The sequence below is a fragment of the Mixophyes fleayi genome, chromosome 8, assembly GCF_038048845.1.
Source record: "Mixophyes fleayi isolate aMixFle1 chromosome 8, aMixFle1.hap1, whole genome shotgun sequence".
In the NCBI taxonomy this organism is placed as follows: domain Eukaryota; kingdom Metazoa; phylum Chordata; class Amphibia; order Anura; family Limnodynastidae; genus Mixophyes; species Mixophyes fleayi.
Genome location: NC_134409.1, coordinates 58565164 through 58586219, shown reverse-complemented (window position 1 = coordinate 58586219; position 21056 = coordinate 58565164). Strand labels below are relative to the sequence as shown.

The window sequence follows — 21056 nt, the reverse complement described above, 5'->3', positions numbered from 1 at the left end:
TGTGATATTGGTATTCCAGATTTAATATCTATTAATAGTACTGTTGATTAATTTTTGGGCCCACTGGCTAGTAGCTGGCTGACACACGGTATTGATCAGTGAATTGCTTTATCCTGTTCGTTTAAGTAACTGTCTTTCACAAACTTATAAAGGAGCATCTGTGGTCAATCACACTTGCAAGTGGAAATGTACTACAGCATCTATATGTCTATGATACATAGTTTATATAGCCTAAACATTTCAAAATGAACAGAATATTGCAATTGGTAAATTACTAGTATGATTTAGATTGGGAAAGGACTTTCACTTAATGCCAGATTGCATAAAATACACAGAAAAGAAGACCAAATTGAACAAAGAATCTTTAGATTCAGGAACAGGAAGTACATACCAAATGCTACTAAGGTGCTTGTAGAGACTTTTAAGTGACCACCATCATTGTCAGTGTGTGGTGGGGTGTGTGTCCAACTTTTGCTTGCTTTTGGGCAAAACTTTGCCACAGAAGTAACAATCTATGAATTCCAGTAAATATATGACATCACACATTGGATCATGCAGAGCAAGCAATTGCCTCCTTCTGACTCCTACTTTGACTTCCTATCCAAATTTGACCATATGCCAGGTTCACCAGCATCCTCTGATAAAGCAAAACAGTGGCAAGGACTCATAGGACTTCAGAAATTGACCTGGACAAATGTGCCAGGGGTCCATTAGTTCCCAGGTGACTCCATAATCTGCAACATCGCACTGAGACATTGCCTCCTTCTGACTCCTACTATGACTTCCTATCCAAATTTGACCATATGCCAGGTTCACCAGCATCCTCTGATAAAGCAAAACAGTGGCAAGGACTCATAGGACTTCAGGATTTGACCTGGACAAATGTGCCAGGGGTCCATTAGTTCCCAGGTGACTCCATAATCTGCAACATCGCACTGAGACATTGCAGACAGTCACACAATCCCGCCATGTGGCAGTTCAGAGAACATAGACAAAAAGGTGGTGGGGCCTAGAGATCTCTGATTGAGCCAGACTGCATTCTCAGGCTCAGGGACTGGATCAGCAAGACCAGCCTGAGCACTCTATTATCATATATGTGCTGTAGTTTTGCCAGTTTCAAGTTGTGTGACATTTCTTTTAAAAAAACAGTATTTGCTCTATCGACCAATTGTTTCAGAACTCCTAACTATAAATATCTGCCAATCACATTTCTGCTGAAGCAAAATTCCCTTCTCAATAAAAAACCCTTGGAAGAAATGGTAATTTTACAAATTTGAGAAATGTCTTTTTCTAGCATGTTTCTTTATTTTGCTTGTTTCTGAAATTCTCCCTCAGTATCTATCACTCTTTTCCTAATTTTTTTCACTTTTTCTCATCCCTTTTCTCTGCTTTTTTGTCTCACTTTCTTCCTCTCTCTCTTTTTCACAGTTGTTTTATCACTTTTTTTCTTACTCTCTTTATCTCATGCTTTTTCTCTCTCTCTCATTTTGTCTACCTTTATTTCTCTATATATTTTGTCTCACTGACTTACTCTCTTTTTATCACTTTCTTTGTTTAGTTTCTTTTACTCACCTTTCCTGTGTTTTTCTCTCTTTTTCTCTCTCATTTTTTCTCACTTTTATTTTTTCAGTTTTTTCCAACTTTCTTTTTATCACTTTCTTTTTGTCACTCTGTTTTTCACTTTTTTTTATCTCTTTTTCTCCCTATCTTTTTGTTGCACTAACTCACTCTTTTTTCCTCTCTCTATTTAATACTTTCTTTTCTCACTCTCTTTTCTCACTTTTTCACAACTCTGTTTCATGCTCCTTTTTACTCTTCCATTTAACTCTTCTTTTAACTCTCTGTGTCTCTGTGTACTTTAACAGTTGTGTCTGCAATTGACATCCAATTTTGATGCATAATGGAGCCAATGAAGGAGAAGATAGAGTAGAATAATAATCATAGGGGCAATTTTATTCCACCTGAGAAACATGTGAAGTTGAATAGTTAAATGCTGAATGAGGTAGATGACTATATTCTTGAGGTACTGAGCTAAAGTCATTACAATAAAGGGTGAATATATAATCTTTAAAATATACTATATGTAGTTTGTAAGGGAATACTCACGGACACATTGAGGAGGAGATGTCCATTGCCCATTTTTACAAAATATAGATTCAGGGCCATAACGTTTGAAACCAGCACGGCATTTCATTTGTATCTTGTCCCCATTGAAGTAGTCACCAATATGTTTGATGTAATCTACATTGAGCAGCTGGGGTGGTGGTGGGCACTTTGATTTTTTACCTAAGTCTGCAACAGAAAAAAGAGCAATGCTAGAATGATATGAATAACAATAAATATCCCTAAATAATAAAAAAAAACTTAAAATGGAGCAGTCACCATGACTTAAACATGCGGATGCAAACAGTCAATAAAAAATATTTATATATCACATTATTCATTCAAGAAATCCTTAGTTTACTAGTTTGTTTACCTTTTGTGTTGCTGGTCCTCTCATTTGTTGTTAGATTACTGCTAATTGATATGTTAATTATGGGGCAATGTTTATATCCACTTTAATTCTAATTTCTTAACATTGTGCAAATTGCACAAATATACTGTAACCTACAGAAACAAGTCAGACATTACCTTTCATTGATGTATTTAGTACTAGGCTAATTAACACTAATACCTGTTTTCTAGTGTCCACTGAGCTGCTATGAGTGCCCAGCAACCTTGTAAATGATCTCTGACTACATCACTGGAGTCTTTGGGCATCAATGATTGTACATTAGAAGCCCAACTGTTAAGACTAGGGTAGCAGAACTGCAGGGGTGGCATTCAATTTTACATGTAATTGTAATCCTTCTGGGTGTTAGAGTGTTATAACAGGGTACATATGCCTGCCAGCATGAAAAAAGAACAATGGCAAGACATTTAGGAGACATACAAAAGACACACAGAAGGGAGACATAGAGATATTATAGAGAGAGGGACACGGAATTATGAGAGAGAGGGACAAAAATGAGAGAAGGGGGGCAGACATGAAACAAGCGCTGCCTAACATGAGTCCACCACATGCAATGCTGGAGGAGAGGTAGAACTTCTACTCTGAAGGATAGATTGAGAAAGTAGATGCTACATGTGTGTGTTTTCTGTGCATATTTATTTGTGTGTGTGTGGGGGGGGGGGGTTCAGCCAGTGGAGATGCTTATGTGGGGCATTTTATGTTGTATAAGTGGAGACTGTATAATATGGTAGACATTGGATCTGTATTATACTCTGGACAATTGGGGTGCTGCGTTATGGGCTATTCAATGGTCATGTATTAAATTATGAGAAGATATGGGCTATATAATATGATGAACAATTGGGACTTTATTATATCATTACCATATGCTAATTATAATAAATATGATTCAATTCGGGTGGAGCATAGTCACAGCCCACAGAACATGTCAGTGTGTTGCAATTTAGCACTGCAATCCCACAATTACTGTGCCTAATAATTTTTGCATAGCCAATCCCTCTACGTTTCTTAGTTACACCTACGTAAATATTTGTGCATCAAGCTCAGTTTTGGAGCCAGTTTGTATATAAAATGACTATCTTACTTTTATTTAAGCTCTGATTAAAGAGACTATATTTGTAATAACATTGGCACTACTTTGCATGATTAGTGATTTATTTATGAATCAGTTCAGAGATAATGGCTTGAGTTTTTTAGCAGGATTTGTATCCATTAAAAGTAAAACTTTCTGATTAGCAGTTCATTGTCTGTAATAAATGCATTCAGCCAGATGACCGTGGAGACGGCACACAGTGTTGAATTGCAGGAACACAAGGCAGTGGGATTAACCAGGGGGCAAGATGTAGAATCTGCATTTTTAAAATAATTTTTTCTATATCTATTGTTCTATAGCAACGTATTTAATATACTTAATTGGGTGTTACTCAGACTGTAGTTGTAATAAACATAAATTTACTATTTTTTATTTGTCCCTTGTAATTTTATACCTTGTGTGTCTGCATGATATGAGTTATGTGGTGAGTTTGATTGCAAGGCTAAGTCCCTGATCTCAAAAACTACACAAGTCGTTCTTATGCAGACCCTAGCTATACATTAGAATAATGTAGTTAGGTACAGAGACATATTGACATGTGATTCAGCATAAAGTTGCAAAAAACTGGATAAATATTGATATTTACCCTCACATGTTGGTAATGGTGGGTCCCACCCATAGTAATAACATTGGCTAATTTCTGATCCTTTCAGTATCAGCCCATCATCACATGAGAACTTTGCCTTCTGGCCATTGGTATAGACCAAATGTAATCTATTCAAATCAGCTGTCGACTGGACAGAGCATTGAGTTTCTAAATATAAGAAAGAGAGTTCAAAGTATATTATAAAGCAAAAAAGACAACCTGACAACTTTTAGACTTACAATAATGCAAATAAGAAGTTAGATTAGAGATATTGCCATCCATTAGAATAATTTTCCTTAAGTTATACATTATAGAGATAACATATCAATTTAGCAATTTCTTTCTAATTTGTTATATAAACCATTTAGCAGACTCTATCTAATGTTATTTGCAGGTGAAACATTTGGGAAATTTGGGATGGGAGAATCACTACTACCACATCTGCTATGTTTTTTGACGCCTCATCATCATCGTCAGCTATTTATATACAATATACAGTATATTAGTATTTCCAAGCTTAGAAAAGGTGCCGCACTGAAGTGTGATGAATATTTGATCAGTGTGCTCCGTATTAGATATAATATTTACTATACAAATTGCCAATGTGACCTATTTCCACACTGTGGCCTTTTTCTGTTAATTTTTCCTCAAAACATTTTTATACTATGCAAATTACTTATTGTGGAAGGTCTTGGATCCCTACAGTAACTTATACTACCACCAAAGAGTTTAGAACGCCACAGATTGAGTGTTCTAGACATGTAACATGGAACTCCAAGTTAACTTGTAGATAACAAAGAACCTCAATTTATGTTCCTGCATTGTAACCAATGTATGGTTATTTTGTATTGCCATTGTACAAGATATGTTTATGCACAAATGTTCCCATGCTATAAGAGATAAACAATACATAGACACCGCCTTTTTCTTTTGTAATATTCTGTCTCTTTTTGAGCATTTGTATGGATGCGCACACAGTAGAATACAGGTGTTGGTGTTTGTGAGGTGAGAGGAGCTGCCTTGGACATGGATCAGGGTGTTCCATGAAGACTGGATGGTTAACCACAATCATGTACCTGCTTTTGTGAACAAATTGAAATATGAGATTTTGGGTTACAGGATGACAAATTTGAATGTGGTGTGGAAGAACTATCGGTGTAGCAGCACATTTAGCTGCTATGAGGCCCAGTCTTGAGGGGGACCCAACAATGCTTAGCAATCAGTTCTGGAGGTCCTCTCACTGGTCTTCTGAGCATGCACAGTGAAGCCGCTTTTGGCCTTTCAGTTTCAGAGCTCAAAGTTCAAATGTGGCTTACTTGACCACAGCACATGCTAAGAACAGCAAAGAACATTGTCGAGACCCCCAAATTTCACTATGGGGCTTGCCGATTAAGTTTTATGTCCCTGATAATGGATAGACTTGAAGTACCATAGATTTTAAGCTTGTAAGCAGGGCCTTCTTACTTCTCTGTCTGTATTACCCAGTATTGTTTTATAACTGTGCCTGTTCCCAATTGCTATGTAATTTGCTGGCGCTATATAAATAAATGTTGAGGATGATGATGTTCATGAAGTGTCCTCATATTAGTGGATGCTTTCAGAACCATTTTAACTTCACATAAATAGCCAGATTGTTGCATCACCTCAGAACTGCAGTAATTAGGCTTGGACCTTTACTTTCAGTGGGTTACTTTTTACTCCATCTAAGTATATTTTAAGCTGAAATGTACTAATCTGCACGCACACAAATGTAAATAAAAATTAAAATGTAAACTGATGATACTTCAAATAAAGATAGCTTCCATGTCCACCCTGTACGTTTAATGTGGTGGAAAATAAGTATGAATTTAAATGTTGCAATAAGCAAAACTTGGAGGTGATATTTTTACTTTTGTCCACATGTGAATTTCATTCATGGACCACAAGCTTGAAAAAAATATGGCTTAAAGCTTTGTGCAGCGGAAAAAACAAAATAGTAAGTCTTTGGCCTTTGTAAATACCTCACAGACAAATTAGTGCATTACTGCATAATTTTCTGTATTGTAAATAACCTCTAAATATTTTTTAATTTCAGACGACCTCTGTAGTCTTTTAATATGCAAGAATATGTCATTTTAGGATTTTTACATATATTAAAATAATCACTAAATAAAATTCCCACCTGGCAGCAAATTCTATTACTTGAACAAACAGCGTGTTGTGACATGAGAATGTGTGTAGACATTATTTACAGGATTTTATGCATATATTAAGTTATATTTAATAATTAATAATAATAATAATAATAGATAGTAAAAGCAGATCTTACGAGAACATCGTAGCACAGTTGACCATCCGGATGAAAGGCATTCTACTTCCTCCACAATATTCCTTTGTGCAGTCATGTAACCTTCATCACACTGATATTGCAGCCATTCTCCGACTTTAAACAAAACTTTATTCGGCACATGGTGTCCATGCTCCAAAACTGGCACATTGCATGTACCTAAGATTAATTCAGTTGTATTAGTTGATATGTGTAATATGTACCCATCAGTTCACTGTAAACATATCTCATGTCTCTAACATGGAGTCCTAAGTTGTATTTTAAGTATGATACACTCCGAACTCTATGTGATAAAATGGACCCCCTTCACACAAGACATAAAGCCAGAAAATGATTCCCATATTGTGCTTAGTCCAGCTTGTCCTTAGTGTATTCCTCTGAGTTTTTCAATTTGTGTCAACCTGTTTACCCGTCACCTTCGCAGATTTTGTATATTTCCAAGAGTTTAAACATACCTTTGCAAGCATGCACAATCTTATGCTTACCCTTTGTCCCTATATCAGCTGTGTTTTTATCCACGGTTGGAACAGAGATATTTCCAGTGGAGTGTCCGGGGTGGGGTCCCTTCACCACATACTTCACTGGCCTGGCCAATCTCTAAATTGCCTTAGAAAATGACTAGCGAATTATTTTGGTTCCAAACTAAGGTAAACAGTCCTAGGAGCATGAGAATTTCAGTGGAACTAAAAGATGTTGCATAGAGAGCGCTGGGAAGATTTTTCAGATAAGCTGATGCTGGAGTTGGCCTGGCACTGCTTGCTATAAGCAGCAGAGTGGCATTACAAACCCTGGGACATGGACAAACCTCTGAGAGTAATAGACAGCATTGGTCGTTCTAAACCCTTTGCACATTAGAGTCTCAGGAGGGGACTAACAGCTGGTGATATTACTCAGTTGCTTTCTTTTGTGTGCCTCTTTTCTGACAGCCTGCACTTTTACTTTTCAGTGGCAATGTTGTGTTTGTTGCTATGAATCTCCTTGAGATTAAAAATAAATGTGCTTTATGTTTCATCAATCTTGATCTGTGCTAAGATTTATACCACAAAATAGAATCCATACACTCTATGCCCTAGTCCCTAAAAGGAGTGCGGTTAGGCCAGGTTACCACACAAATGAGGGGTAAGCAGACCAAATTGGTCCTTGGGATAGTTTTTTCCCTGAGTATCATCACACTCCTTCAGTCTGAATAAATTCATGGACCTGTGGACACGGTACAACAAATATATTTAATGAAAGAAATTTAGTCATGGTGAAAAGAAGAATACAATGGAAGTACAATTCACATTTCTAAACAGAAGTATTTCTCACCCCTATTCTGCATTCAAAATGGCTTTATTTTGAGACCACTGTTTTGCTCCATAACATGAAAAAAAGGCTACAGGTTTTTCAGCCGATTATCGGGACAATCACACGATAAACGACTGTTCGGCCCAATATCGCATTAGTGTGTACACTCCAACAATGAACGTATCGTTTGATTTTTACACCGGACTAAAATTCTCGTTCAACAATAGGACAATGTCGTTCCAATTCTACAGTGTGTAGGCACTCACGCCCAGCACTGTCCATAGATCTCTATGGAGTGTGCAGAGTCACAATCTTTTCAGTCGATGGTAAAGACAGATGAGGAGCACAGATCTGACGGTAAATCTTGTAAAACGTGTTTAATGTGTACATATGAATCGGCATGCTGATCAGGACTTTTTTTTCCAGTCGTCGGTAAAATCTTCAATGATATCACATTGGGAGAAACTTTCTGTAGTGTGTACCCAGTCTAAGGAGCAGACAATTGTGTACTGTGTGCCTCCAGTCACAGGTTGAGAATCCATTGTATTAGGGGAAGTCACACATCTAATTCATACAAAATTTATGTAATGTAGAAAATAATGACGCATGAAAAACATTTGCTGCAATAATAACATATAAGCGCCAGTTGAGGGCAAAACAACAATGAGGCTTATTAAGCTATTAATTTATATAATAATCACAAACTAGTCTCCAAAAAAAATCTATTTGTATGGATATTTGAATTGTTGTGAATTAAGGTTTAATAAAGTAGGGATTTTCTGCTGGATCCGGGTAGCACTTAATAAACTGGGTGGGTCGATGTAGCCTTGGCACACTGACTGACAGGCCAATTGGTCCGGTATTGCCACTGTGGTGCCCGGTCTCGTCACAACAAAAAAAAAGACCAGCACTTAGCGCTCAATGGTGTGACTTTAATTGAAAGGGAAAGCTCTCAACCCATCAACACATAGATAACATTTTAAAAAGTTTTAGGAGAAATTTTTTTATAAAATTATATACTAATCAAACTGAATGTCCAACAAATCGACTCCTTGTTCAATGTAAATACCAGAAAGAGTAACACTTACAGTCTTAGCCATTCCGACCTAAGTATACTGTTTAAAATCTGAAGTGGGTGTGAATGTCTAAAGGATCGCCTAAACTGATTAAACAAGTCATACTGTAATAGAATTAATTTAGTATACAGTCAAATTGAAGCCCATGGGTCGGATATGGCCCTTTCAAGCTAATTGTGTGGCCTCAAAATCCTTTACAGTTTCCATATACTCTATTGTATAACATCTTTATCAATAAGTTTCAGTCCATGTGCACACAGGTCTAACATACAGCATATGTATATATAATAAGACATAATAATGTCATTACAGAGACTTGTACACAGCACAATAAACTCTACATTGTAATTCAATACTGACATTGTTTTACAGAAGTAATAGAGCAATTAAAAATTAAATGTTGCTTTTCTCTAATTGTATTATTTTTTATTAATGTATATATATGATACAGAGTACAATATACCTTTCTTACACCATAAGGCGTATATTTACTATGCAGCGGATTTCCGGCGATATCAATGCCTTCAAAGCATCGGGAATCAGTGGTTATACGGAGCCACAGCATAGAAAATATACTCCTAAATATTATATCATTATTGGTTAACAAGGAACTCTATGCAATGTAAGTGAATTTCAGTTACAATACTGAAGACAGCTGCAGCATTTTCTAAATATTGTACCTGCTAGCCCACATTTTACTAAAATATTAAATAAAAAAACAGGTATTTCATCCTAGGTTTAAAAGTTGTTTTGAATTGTGCTTTATTTTAAAAATAGTTTTTAAATACTAAGACAAGAGCAATGTAAACAGGCACTCTTTTAGTAGGTAAATATAGGTAGGAAGTACATGTGCCCAGAATAAGAAGCACCCACAACAACCGGAGGCCAAAAAACTGTGTTAAGTATGAAGAAAATCTGTTGTACTGCCATTTCCAGCACTGCACTGCCACTAGCACTCGATTCCTTTATTATGCTGTATTGTATGTTATTAGTAAAATTAGCTTTACCTTGTTTTTCCTGTGCAGAAGCTGTTTCTGTGCATATCAGTGTAATGAGAAGGTTAAAAAGGATAAGCTTTTTCAGGGAGATCATTTTCCTGTCAGAACCACAGTATGAAGAACCCCACTACATAAAGTACTACAGTGTTACTGATTAAACTGATTTACAAGAAATGACCAGCTCCTTTCCTGCCCGATATTTCCTGCTCTAAAATGTTATGACACAAGAAAAAATTCCATTTCAAGCCAAGTGTGTGTCAATAACCTTAATATGCTGCTTTGTTACACATGAATCTCTAAATGCAGTCTGTGTTTTGCAATATATAAGGAGTGTGTACATTGTTAATAATAGCTGAATAATCATGGCATCCCATTACCAGTGCCAAATAAAAGGAAAAATAACATAGGCACACTCCTAGGGCATGTGGGTTCTATGGGCTCTAAATTGCTTAAGCCTATAAAGCAATGACAGGTAATCTTCCTGTTACCTCCAAACTCACTTATTCAACCACATTAATGACTGTGGGAAAGCAAAGTGGAGTCAGGCACATTTATGTCCTGATGGTATGTGAATTAATCCTGTATGGGGTCATAAGGAGTTATAAACATTTCCCTGTATTATGTACAATATCACTCAATGATCCTGAAATCATTAGGTGCAAGTGGCATAGAGATGCCAAGAGGAAGTTAAGACAGCACCATCTGGATTATGATATGCCTGAAAAGGTCCATGGCTGGGTAGGCTAGCAGGTGGGGGGAAGAATTGCTGTACTAAATGACTGACAAAAGAGGAGTGTGGGGTAAATGTATCAAGCTGAGAGTTTTCCGGCGGGTTTGAAAAGTGGAGATGTTGCCTATAGCAACCAATCAGATTCTAGCAATCATCTTGTAGAATGTACTAAATAAATGTTAGCTAGAATCTGATTGGCTTTTCAAACTCGCCGGAAAACTCTCAGCTTGATACATTTACCCCCGTGTCTCTGAATATGATTGGCTATGAAGTAGTCTCTGTGCAATATTTCTGTAGAGATAAGAAAATTTGTGATCTGATTTCATGTGGATCGAATTTTGCAGTGGGACAGGCGATTTAGCAGAAGTGCAAAGTTCTGATGATGTTATCTTCAGTTTCCGCTTTTGCTTTGCCATTCCATAGAATGGCATTCTGCACTGTATCTGTAAATTCCGCATTCCATATTTCACTGAATTTATAGTTTAGAAATAGAGCTGGGATGATAACAGTGTCAATTAATTCTGCTCTGTGATGTGGATGAGGTATAATAAGGGAGTTCTCAGGACAGAACAAAAAATATTGTGGCAATACCATGTAGAACACCAAGGCCCAATTCTGCTGGAGAAATGTGTTCAATTCTGCTCCCAAATGGTTTTAAAATGTTTGTGTATCTCCAGATGGTTGGCAGTGGGAGGAGTTCTGTTACTTCTATATAGCTTGTAATCTAGGGTCACTCTGTCATATATAGGTATCTCTATACTAAATTTATTTAATATATAGATGGGCAGTGGGTGTCTTGTGCACTATGACTGGCAAAGGGAAGCCTCTGTGCAAAATATTTCGGAAACAGCAGACTTTTTAGCATTGAGTTTTGTTTAGTTATGAAATCAAGTTTAAATTAATGGGGAGTGATGTCCACATCAAAGTTTGGAGAGAGACAGTGGAGGAGCCCTAAAACTAGAATTCATTAGACCAATTATGTATTAAAAATACTGATCTGTGAGTTCAGGTTTGTGTAAATGAGAACAGATGGACAATCGGAGATAAAAGAACTAAGCTGTTTTCAGTTGTATACAGGCAGGATAAACACAACAGCATGTAGTTTGTAACACATCCAAACAGAGAAACAATAGCAGGAGCAAAACACAAGAAATAAAACACATGAGCTCACATTGCTTAGCAAATATTTCACCTCCATGTTGGTTATATGTCATTGTTAACACTTTAGGTGCTGTGGCATAATTTCTATCTGTTGTAATTCTATGATTTTTCTCAGTGTGAGTATGTATATATTTATATTTCTCATGGGTCCCCCATTATGCTGAGTAGTGACTTTGTCAATAAATTTACAACTATTGTTCCAGTTGGACCATAATGCAGTTCAATAATGCTTTTGTCCTGTAAGTTCCTCAAAAAGGTCACTTCACGTCTCTGTTTGAAATAACTCTATGCAGACTTAATATGGATTGGCCTGTCCATGGCCGTCCCCAAGATCATGACGAACTGACATAAACTAATTGCTTATTGACAAGCTTGAGCTGCAGTGATTTAGTTAAAGTTCTACTATTGTTTTATTGTTCTTTTCTACTGGTCCATCAAATAGTACCATTGCAAAGTAAAAGCAAGAAAATGGTTACTAACATACTTGTGTTTTTGTTTCACTGCTCATTCAGCAACTGCATAATAAGTTAACTCTATCATATGTTTAATGGTAATAAACCGCTTATGGTGGACCACATACTATACCATCTTTAACCTTTACCAGAGTTAACTTAACAAACTAAAATAACGACACAGAGACTTGAATTGGCGTTTGAAAGGTCAGGAATTTATTAAAGGCGAACCTGCTGGGGAAAAATTGGTGGCCAATATAAACAGACCAATCAGCATCCACGCCACACCTACCAGTTGTAAATTCCGTCCAAACTAATTTGGACCCGACTAGGCGTAAAATGCCAAACTTCCCCATTTGGCATATTAGCTGAGGCCCACCCGCCTAAGCGGAGCCCCTTAACCCCGAAGGGCTATTCTGACTAATTTGCCCAATCCTTTACGGGGAGAGTGCCTACTACGCCTTAAATTTAACCAAAATGGACGCTGATTGGGCTGCTTACCGCCACAGCTAAGGTTCCCCACCAGGAACCGCAGCCCGCCACTAACTGACCTCTCATAGCCAAACAAGAAAACCGAAAATCTGCTCTATAAAGTATGCCATACCCAAATCAGACAAATGCACACCATCGGGTCTATAGTACTGCGTCAAAACAGCCCTTATGGAAGGATAACTAATGCAGCCACCACCTACTTCCTGAAAGATCTTCCGCACCGCCCGATTTACCTTCCCACGAGCTTTCTCAATCCGAGCTGGTTTATCCGCCCCTCTCCAATTGCGCCTAGGGATAATATCGGACCATATAAGGTGAACTGTTGGCCAATGTAACTTAATGGCCCTGACATCAGATCTTATCTGCTCAATGAGCTCTAAACTGGACCACTTACCCAGGTCATTCCCCCCAAGGTGAATAATAAGTTCTGAAGGGCGCCCAAACCTACTCTCTGTGTCTTTTAGTATATTTAACAGAGATGCCCAACGCATACCCCTAACACCTATCCATCTTATTGACTCTGCCCGGGGAAATTTGCTCAAATCTTGAGCAGGGCCGCTCTTACCGGCCCACAAAACAAATGAATGGCCGACCAGCCAAATATTCCTCCCATCCTGACGTGCACCTGCAACATGGAGTAATAATGCATGTAAATGAAATGACAAAACGTAATATAATTAATATGGAAAACAAAAAATTGCCACATTCGCGCATGACGCAGGGTGACCCATGTGGATGTAAAACCGGAAACCCCGGGGTGCCACCACCAATCAAGCCCCCGGAGAAAAGAAATGGCAAAACCCTCCGCGCTCCCTTTCAACAATTTAAGCAACGCATGTCATGGGTCAACCTTACTACATCGCACTGCCTGAGCCTAGAGCGCCACCGTTGGCCTAACATACCGCTTAAAACACCTAGACCTCCATCTACCTAAAGCCATAATGCTCTGCTCAGACACACCTTCTTCTGCCGCTACCGTAGCTGCCCCTATCCTAAAAGAATGCGTCCCATAGTCCGCTGCACTCAAACCAAGCTTAACCACTCAACTTTTGAATACTGCTGAAAATTTAAACTTCATAAGGGGAAAATCATCACTATGTCTAAGCCAATTACCACCGGGAGCAGGAGACATATATCTGTACAATCTTGTCAATTCTACTGGACAAACCGCTATATCCTGGTTCCGCTGCAAAGTGATCCATTTCCCTCTACCCAACGAATCAGTCTTTGATCTATGAATTTTACAAGCAATACTCTCATCCTGTACCACAACATTCCTGGAAAGCAAGCCTGAATAAACAGCCGTCCTAGACGAGGCTACCAACTCACCTATTCTAAAAGCCCCGAAAAAAGCCATAACAAACGCCAGCCGAAACAAAGCTGCCTGAAACTCAATCCGTCGCCACAACCGTGATAACATTCACAAGGTTCACTAACATACTCTTATCAATAGGTCTACGTTTATCTTCTAACGGGGGGAAAATTCTAGCCCAACCTCTTAAAACCTTACGCACCAATGCCTGTTTGGTAACATCCCGACTACCTGTAATCTGCAGAAAAAACGAAATACCAGCCAAAGCCGACACCATATATGTTTTAGATCTACCCGCCTGAAAACAATGCCACACAAACGCGAGCATGCGCTGTCGCCCTGTCTTACCCCGAGCCTCATCAGATCCACAAAAACCCTCCCAGGACGACCAAGCCTCCCGATATTTCTTCAACGTCCCAGTTGCAACCGAACGCTTAGCAAGCTCTTCTACTCTGGCCTTATAATCTGCCAGACAAAATCGGGGCATAAAACACCAGACACATTAGCATGCGGGGCTAACGAACAAAACTTATGCCAATCAAACCTAGACAAAGCATCCGCAATTCCGTTATCTACCCCAGGAACATGCCTTGCCCTAAAGGTAACATTAAGAACTAAACATCTATAAACCAAATTTCTCAATAGCCTCAAAGCTGGCAGAGAGGTAGCCTTCTGATTATTAATAGCATGTACTACCCCCAAATTGTCACACCAGAAAGATATACTCCTATTACGCAGACAAACACCCCACAACTCGATGGCTACAATGATGGGGAACAACTCCAACAGCAAGAGATTCCTCGTGAGACCCTCCTGACGCCAAGCGCATGGCCAAGCTGCTGCACACCACTCCCCATCCAGGTAAGCGCCAAACCCTGAAGACCCAGCAGCATCTGTAAACAATTGTAACTCCACGTTAATGGAGCCAGGCAGGGGCCACAAACAAACTCCATTAAAACTCTCCAAGAATAATCGCCACATAGCCAAATCATCTCTAATCTCCTTGGACATTCTCACCAAATGACTAGCCTTTTTAACACCGACCGTAGCCCTCTCTAGCTTCCGACAAAACACCCTCCCCATTGGAATGACTCTGCAAGCAAAATTAAAAAGACCAAGCAGCGACTGCACCTGTCTCAACTGCACTTTACACTCACCCTGCACTGCATCAATTACTCCCCTCAACTTAGCCTTCTTCTCCACCGGGAGCCTACAACAACCCGCAACCGTGTCAATCTCAATACCTAGGTATGACAACCTCACAGTCGGGCCCTCTGACTTGTCCGCTGCCACTGGAACTCCCATTACTCTAAACAGCGCCTGAGCTGAAAACAACAAGTCCTGACACACTGTTGTACCCACTGGACCAATAAACAGAAAATCGTCAAGGTAGTGGGCCACACTCTGATGCCCCGACCCTGCCACAACACACCAGTGAAGAAAAGTGCTAAAACATTCAAAAAACACACACGACACCGAACAGCCCATAGGTAAACATTTATCCACTTAAAACCCATCTGACAACCAAAAACCCATGTACTGAAATGAAGAAGGATGCAGGGGCAACAACCTAAAAGCAGACTCAATGTCCAATTTCGCTAACAGTGCACCCGCGCCACATTGTTGAACCAATGACAAAGCATCCTCAAAACACTGGTAACCGACCGAACATTCAGACTCTGCAATCGCATCATTCACAGATGTGCCCTGCGGGTGAGATAAATGATGAATTAGCCGAAACTTCCCCACTTCTTTCTTTGGCACCACCCCCACCGGGGAAATAACTAAATCCTGAATTTGGGTAACCAAAAAGGGGCCACACATTCTGCCCAACGACACCTCCTTAACACACTTTCTCGCGCACTACCATCGGCAATTCCGTAGCCGATTTCAAATTCCGGGGCGTATCAGAGTGCACCAAACCTGTCACTGGCAATCTGAACCCAACATTAAAACCATTCCATAAAAACTCAGCAGCCCCCCTATCAGGGTACCAACCCAGCCATTTCCCAAGCTCAAACAATACAATGGGCGATATCGCCTTACCAAGCTGCGCCTCCAGTGGCGGGTCTATCACTAGTGGCAGGACCGTTCCTCCTGGGGCACTCTCTCCTCGGGTGACCCCCACTGCAGGCTGAACATACATGCTTGAATCTGCAGGCCGCACCTCTCTCACAATGGCCCCTGTTGAAAGCGAAACACTTCCCCTGAAAGGGCTGACCAAACCACACAGGTGGCTGCCTCTGTCTTGCCACACCCACATCAGTACCAGCCATCCTCGGCTGTGTCACATCCAACCACACCTCCACATCCTTACACCCGAAATCCATCAATGACATTCCATCTTGCTTCCTTCGAAAGACCTCATCGTACCGCCTCCACATAATACCCCTGGATCGGGTAAACATTCCTTGTATTAAGTATATGTACTTAATCACGTTCATGTGCTCAGCTGGCCTGGTTTCCAGATAACATGCAGCAAAAACTAGGAAGCCCTTCAACCAACTCTGAAAATTCCTATATGCTTCTTCCCCCACGCCAGAGTGTGATGGTGCTGCTATTAAGCCATCCTTAGCCTTTTTTGTGATGGCAAACATGTCCACAAACCGACCAGCGCATATCTTACTGCGCACACTGCTCCTGATATCACGCAGGACCGCTGTATTGGCACAGCGCACAACATCACCTCTCAAGGTACCACTGTCCTCCGGAGGCTCCAAGCCTCCAACCTCCACCCTACAGCGGGAACTAATTTCCTCCTCAGGAGCCTCACCAACTTTGTGTCTGCACTCTCAGACCTGGCCGGAACCTCACTCTCCGAGGCTGAAGAACTGAAATCGGAGCTAAAACCAGACCCCCCGCTGGCATGCTCACCGATTACACGCCCACCTCCTTCCACACTGGATGATGGGCCCACCGTGGCCAATGATGCGGCTCCCGCATAAGAAGCACGCCCAGATCTCCGACCCGATCTCACACGCCCCGGTAAACCTGCAGACGGGGACACATAACAAGAACCCTCCGGCCTGGGACCCCCAGCCCCCGCTCTCACCGGCAGTGCCATGCTCTGTTCTCCTAAACTACGGCCAGGTGCCACTGGAGCACCTGCTTGCTGATTCTGCGAACCAGATGTCGCCGTGCAGGAGACGACCCGAGGACCTGCTGGGAAGGACACTTGACCCTGCCTCAAAACTGGCCCCCCAGTCACCAACTGCACGTCGCTAGTCCCTACAGGCACTGCCAGTGAGGAAACGGAAACATCAGGCCCCCCTGAACCTGCCACCACCGGAGCTGCCGCCACTGTGGAAGAAACATTCGAGGTTACAACAACATTACCCGGACAGCCGGGACCAGAGAAATATGGGCCATAAGCAGAGGGAGGTGGAAAATACCCAGAGGGGAATACCCAAGGAGGGCAAGACAACCCAAATGAATAAGGAGGGGAAACCCTGACTGTGCGGCATCATACCAGAACCAACCCCCTCCCACAGAAAAGGGGGCTGAAGGACACCCTGGAAATGTGTCTGACTGGGCCCGTAACCCAACACCCAAGGAGGAATATAACCTGCCCAAGTAGTACCGGGCATGACTGTGTGGCCCACATTAACGTTCTGGTTGTGGAAATGTGCCCCCTTCCCGGTATGCCCGGGGCCAACCGCTCCACGAACTGTAGAAGTACCCTGGGTGGAAGACACGGCATTACCTAAATGAGGGACAGACATGCCAGAGGATAAGGGAATATTATATTGTGAGAGAGGGGGGGAAGGAGGGACAGGTGCCCCAGAAGAAAAAAGTGGACCAGAAGTGTCAGGAGGGGGGGGCCAGTAGACGCTGGAACAAGGGAGGGGGGTGCTAATGGAACCCTAGGTGGAGCGGGAGGAGGAACAAAAGAAACAGGGGGGGGCAAAGAAATTTTAGCAAATGTAATGCTTGATGTAACACCCGGGGGAACTGGAGATGAAGAGGACCCCTGTAGAGACAAAATAACGGTGGAGGGAGCCTGGGGTAGACTGACACCAGACCCCTCCGCTATCTCTGCAGAGCCTGCAGCGCCCTCCCCACCCGCCGCATCGCCACTCAGTTCTCCAACAGTGGGGGGGTCAGTGTGGGACACTGCATCAGTATGGGCAGCGTGAACATCGACGGGCGCTCCTGGAGTGCCGCATCTAACATGGCCGCCGGACCCATGGAGGACTGACGCACATGCGCGACCGAACGCGCATGCGCCAGCGCTCATGCGCAGTAACTTTCCTTGACCTTATTATTGTAGATATGAACAAAAGTTTGCTAATGACCTTTCAATATTGATCTGCCCTTCTTTGACTTTCAAGTATTACATTTTTATAGGACTTTCCACTTTGTTTACCTCTTCCATTTAAAAACAGGTCAAAATGTCCTAAATTTTGTTTTTTCTGATTGAATAGTAAATTTCCATGTTAATCTCTCTGTTTGTTTTCTAATATAATAATAATAATAAAACATTAATTTAAAAATTTGAACACTGTCAAAGTTGTGACCCTCTTACTTATAACATACACTATATGGACAAAAGTATTTGGCCACACCTGTTAATTATTGAATTTAGGTGTTTCAATCAGATCCACTGCCAGAGGTTTATAATATCAAGCACCTAGCAATGCAGTCTCCATTTGCAAACATTTAGGTCGTTCTGAAGAACTCAGTGACTCCGAGTGTGGTATTGTGATAGGATGCCATCTTGGCAATAAGACGGTCCGTGAAACTTAAAATGTCAGATTTCATCCCTGCTGGATATTCCACGGTCAACTGTAAGTGGTATTATTAGAAATTGGATGCGTTTAGGAACAACAGCAACTAGTAAAATCACACAGCGGGGTCAACAACTGCTAAGGCGCATAGTGTGTAAAAGTCGCCAACGCTCTGCTGATTCCATAGCTGAAGAGTTCCAATCTTGCACTGGCATTAATGTGAGCACAAAAACTGTGCGGTGGGAGCTTAATGGAATGGGTTTATGTGGCCAAGCAGCTGCATGCAAGCCTCACATCACAAAGACCAATGCCAAGCGTTGAATGGAGTGGTGCACAGAACACCGACGCTGGACTGTGGAGCAGTAGAAACGTGTCATGTGGAGTGACGAATCACACTTCACTGTTTGGCAGTCAGATGGGCGAGTCTGGGTTTGGCGGATGCCGGGAGAACGTTACCGTCTGACTGTATTTGTCACGGGCACTAGGAGTCTTTACCCAGGAAATCACCAGATGATGGCTTACCAGAGTAATATAGATGGTAATAGGTACTCTGGTAGCAGGGTGACAACGGAACAGGAGGAACAGCAGATGGTGAGAGAATGCTCGGGGAAAGTCTATGACTAGCAGCACTGGTAATGAGTATATAACTGTACACGAGGAACTAGATGGACAAGGAAATGTGAGGATAGTCAGTGGTCTGCGTATAGCAAGTTGTACCACTGCTATAATGAGGAGGAATGTCCAGAGGTAGCGAGGAGGTAGTGAGAGTCAGCGGTCTGCGTATAGCAAGTTGTACCGCTGTCTAGGTGAAGGAGTGGAATCCAGGTGAAGGTAGATAACAGGGAAGTCAGTGGTCTGCGTATAGCAAGTTGTACCACTGCTATGTGAGAGGATACTTGAAACTGGTGTCACAGGGAACAGGAATCAGTGGTCTGCATATAGCAAGTTGTACCACTGCAATATATATGTGAGGAGGGCACAAGGAGATAAATGCTATGCAGAGTATACACGGCACACAGAACTTGATCCCACGATGATATCATAATACAATGATAACAGAGCAGCACTGCTAAAGTATACAAAGTCACAATAACAATCCAGGCAAATAGGAAACAAAGTCAATGGTAGCGATAGTCTCAGTGGATAGAGGACTCTAGCTGGCTGCAGACACGATGAACACCGGGGAGTTGAGGTGAGCAGGAACTCTGTAGAAGCGACGGAGGCAGCGGATAGGAATCAGCTGGGCAGACACGAGGAACACAGGAGAGTCGAAGTGAGTAGGAACTCTGTAGAAACAACGGAGGCAGCGGATAGGAATCAGCTGGTGCAGACACGATGAACACGGGAGAGTTGAAGTGAGTAGGAACTCTGTAGAAACAACGGAGGCAGCGGATAGGAATCAGCTGGGCAGACACGATGAACACGGGAGAGTTGAAGTGAGTAGGAACTCTGTAGAAACAACGGAGGCAGCGGATAGGAATCAGCTGGTGCAGACACGATGAACACGGGAGAGTTGAAGTGGTCTGGAAACCACAATAGAAATAACAGGAATCAGCAGGAGCTGAATACACGAGGAAACACAGGAACACCTTCAGAGGCTCATGGGAATGAGACTCCAAGATCAGGCAACGAGGTATTAACCACAGGTGCTTTAAATAGGGAGTGTTGCCTGATCAGCCAATTAATGAAAAGCAACAGATACTGAAGGCTTGAAAGGGCTGCACATGCGCAGACCCTCAGGATGGCGGACGGTCACGGTTCCTAAATACACGAGAAGTAGCACTCACCGTCCGGTGAGTGACAGTATTATGCCAAATGTGAAGTTTGATGGGGGAGGGATAATGGTATGGGGCTGTTTTTCAGGGTTTGGGCTAGGCCCCTTATCTCCAGTGAAGGGCAATCTTAATGCTTCAGCATACCAAGTCATTTTAGACAATGCTATGCTTTCAACTTTGTGGCAACAGTTTGGGGAAAGCCCTTTTCTATTCCAACATGACTGTGCCCCAGTGCACAAAGCAAGGACTACAAAAACATGGTTTGAACAGTTAGGTGTGGAAGAACTTGACTGGCCCCCACAGAGCTCTGACCTCAACTCATCCCAAACACCTTTGGGATGAACTAGAACGGAGATTGTGAGCCAGTCCTTCTCGTCTAACATCAGTGCCTGACCTCATAAATGCTCTACAGAATGAATGGGCATAAATTCCCACAGAAACACTCCAACATCTTGTGGAAAACCTTCCAAGAAGAGTGGAAGCTGTTATTGCTGTAAAGGGGAACCAACCTCATATTAAAGTATATGTA

At 41.6% G+C, this 21056-nt stretch overlaps 1 protein-coding gene and 1 long non-coding RNA gene across 4 annotated transcripts in view; both read right to left on the bottom strand.

The window, feature by feature from the left end:
- LOC142099300 (coagulation factor XIII B chain-like) overlaps nucleotides 1-10056 on the bottom strand; it is a 41829-nt gene extending 31773 nt beyond the window's left edge. For 2 of the 3 annotated variants that reach the window (XM_075182623.1, XM_075182622.1), the window contains exons 1-4: nucleotides 9888-10055; nucleotides 6500-6676; nucleotides 4192-4359; nucleotides 2107-2292 (exon numbers count right to left, since the gene is read on the bottom strand). In XM_075182623.1, the coding sequence (XP_075038724.1) occupies nucleotides 2107-2292; nucleotides 4192-4359; nucleotides 6500-6676; nucleotides 9888-9972 (616 nt within the window). In that variant the 5' untranslated portion in view covers nucleotides 9973-10055. Of the gene's footprint in view, nucleotides 1-2106; nucleotides 2293-4191; nucleotides 4360-6499; nucleotides 6677-9887 lie in introns of all 3 variants that reach the window. The other variant, XM_075182625.1, reaches the window with a different exon arrangement.
- Nucleotides 1-21056, bottom strand: part of LOC142099309 (uncharacterized) — a 151603-nt gene that overhangs the window by 120905 nt on the left and 9642 nt on the right. The window lies entirely within an intron of this gene.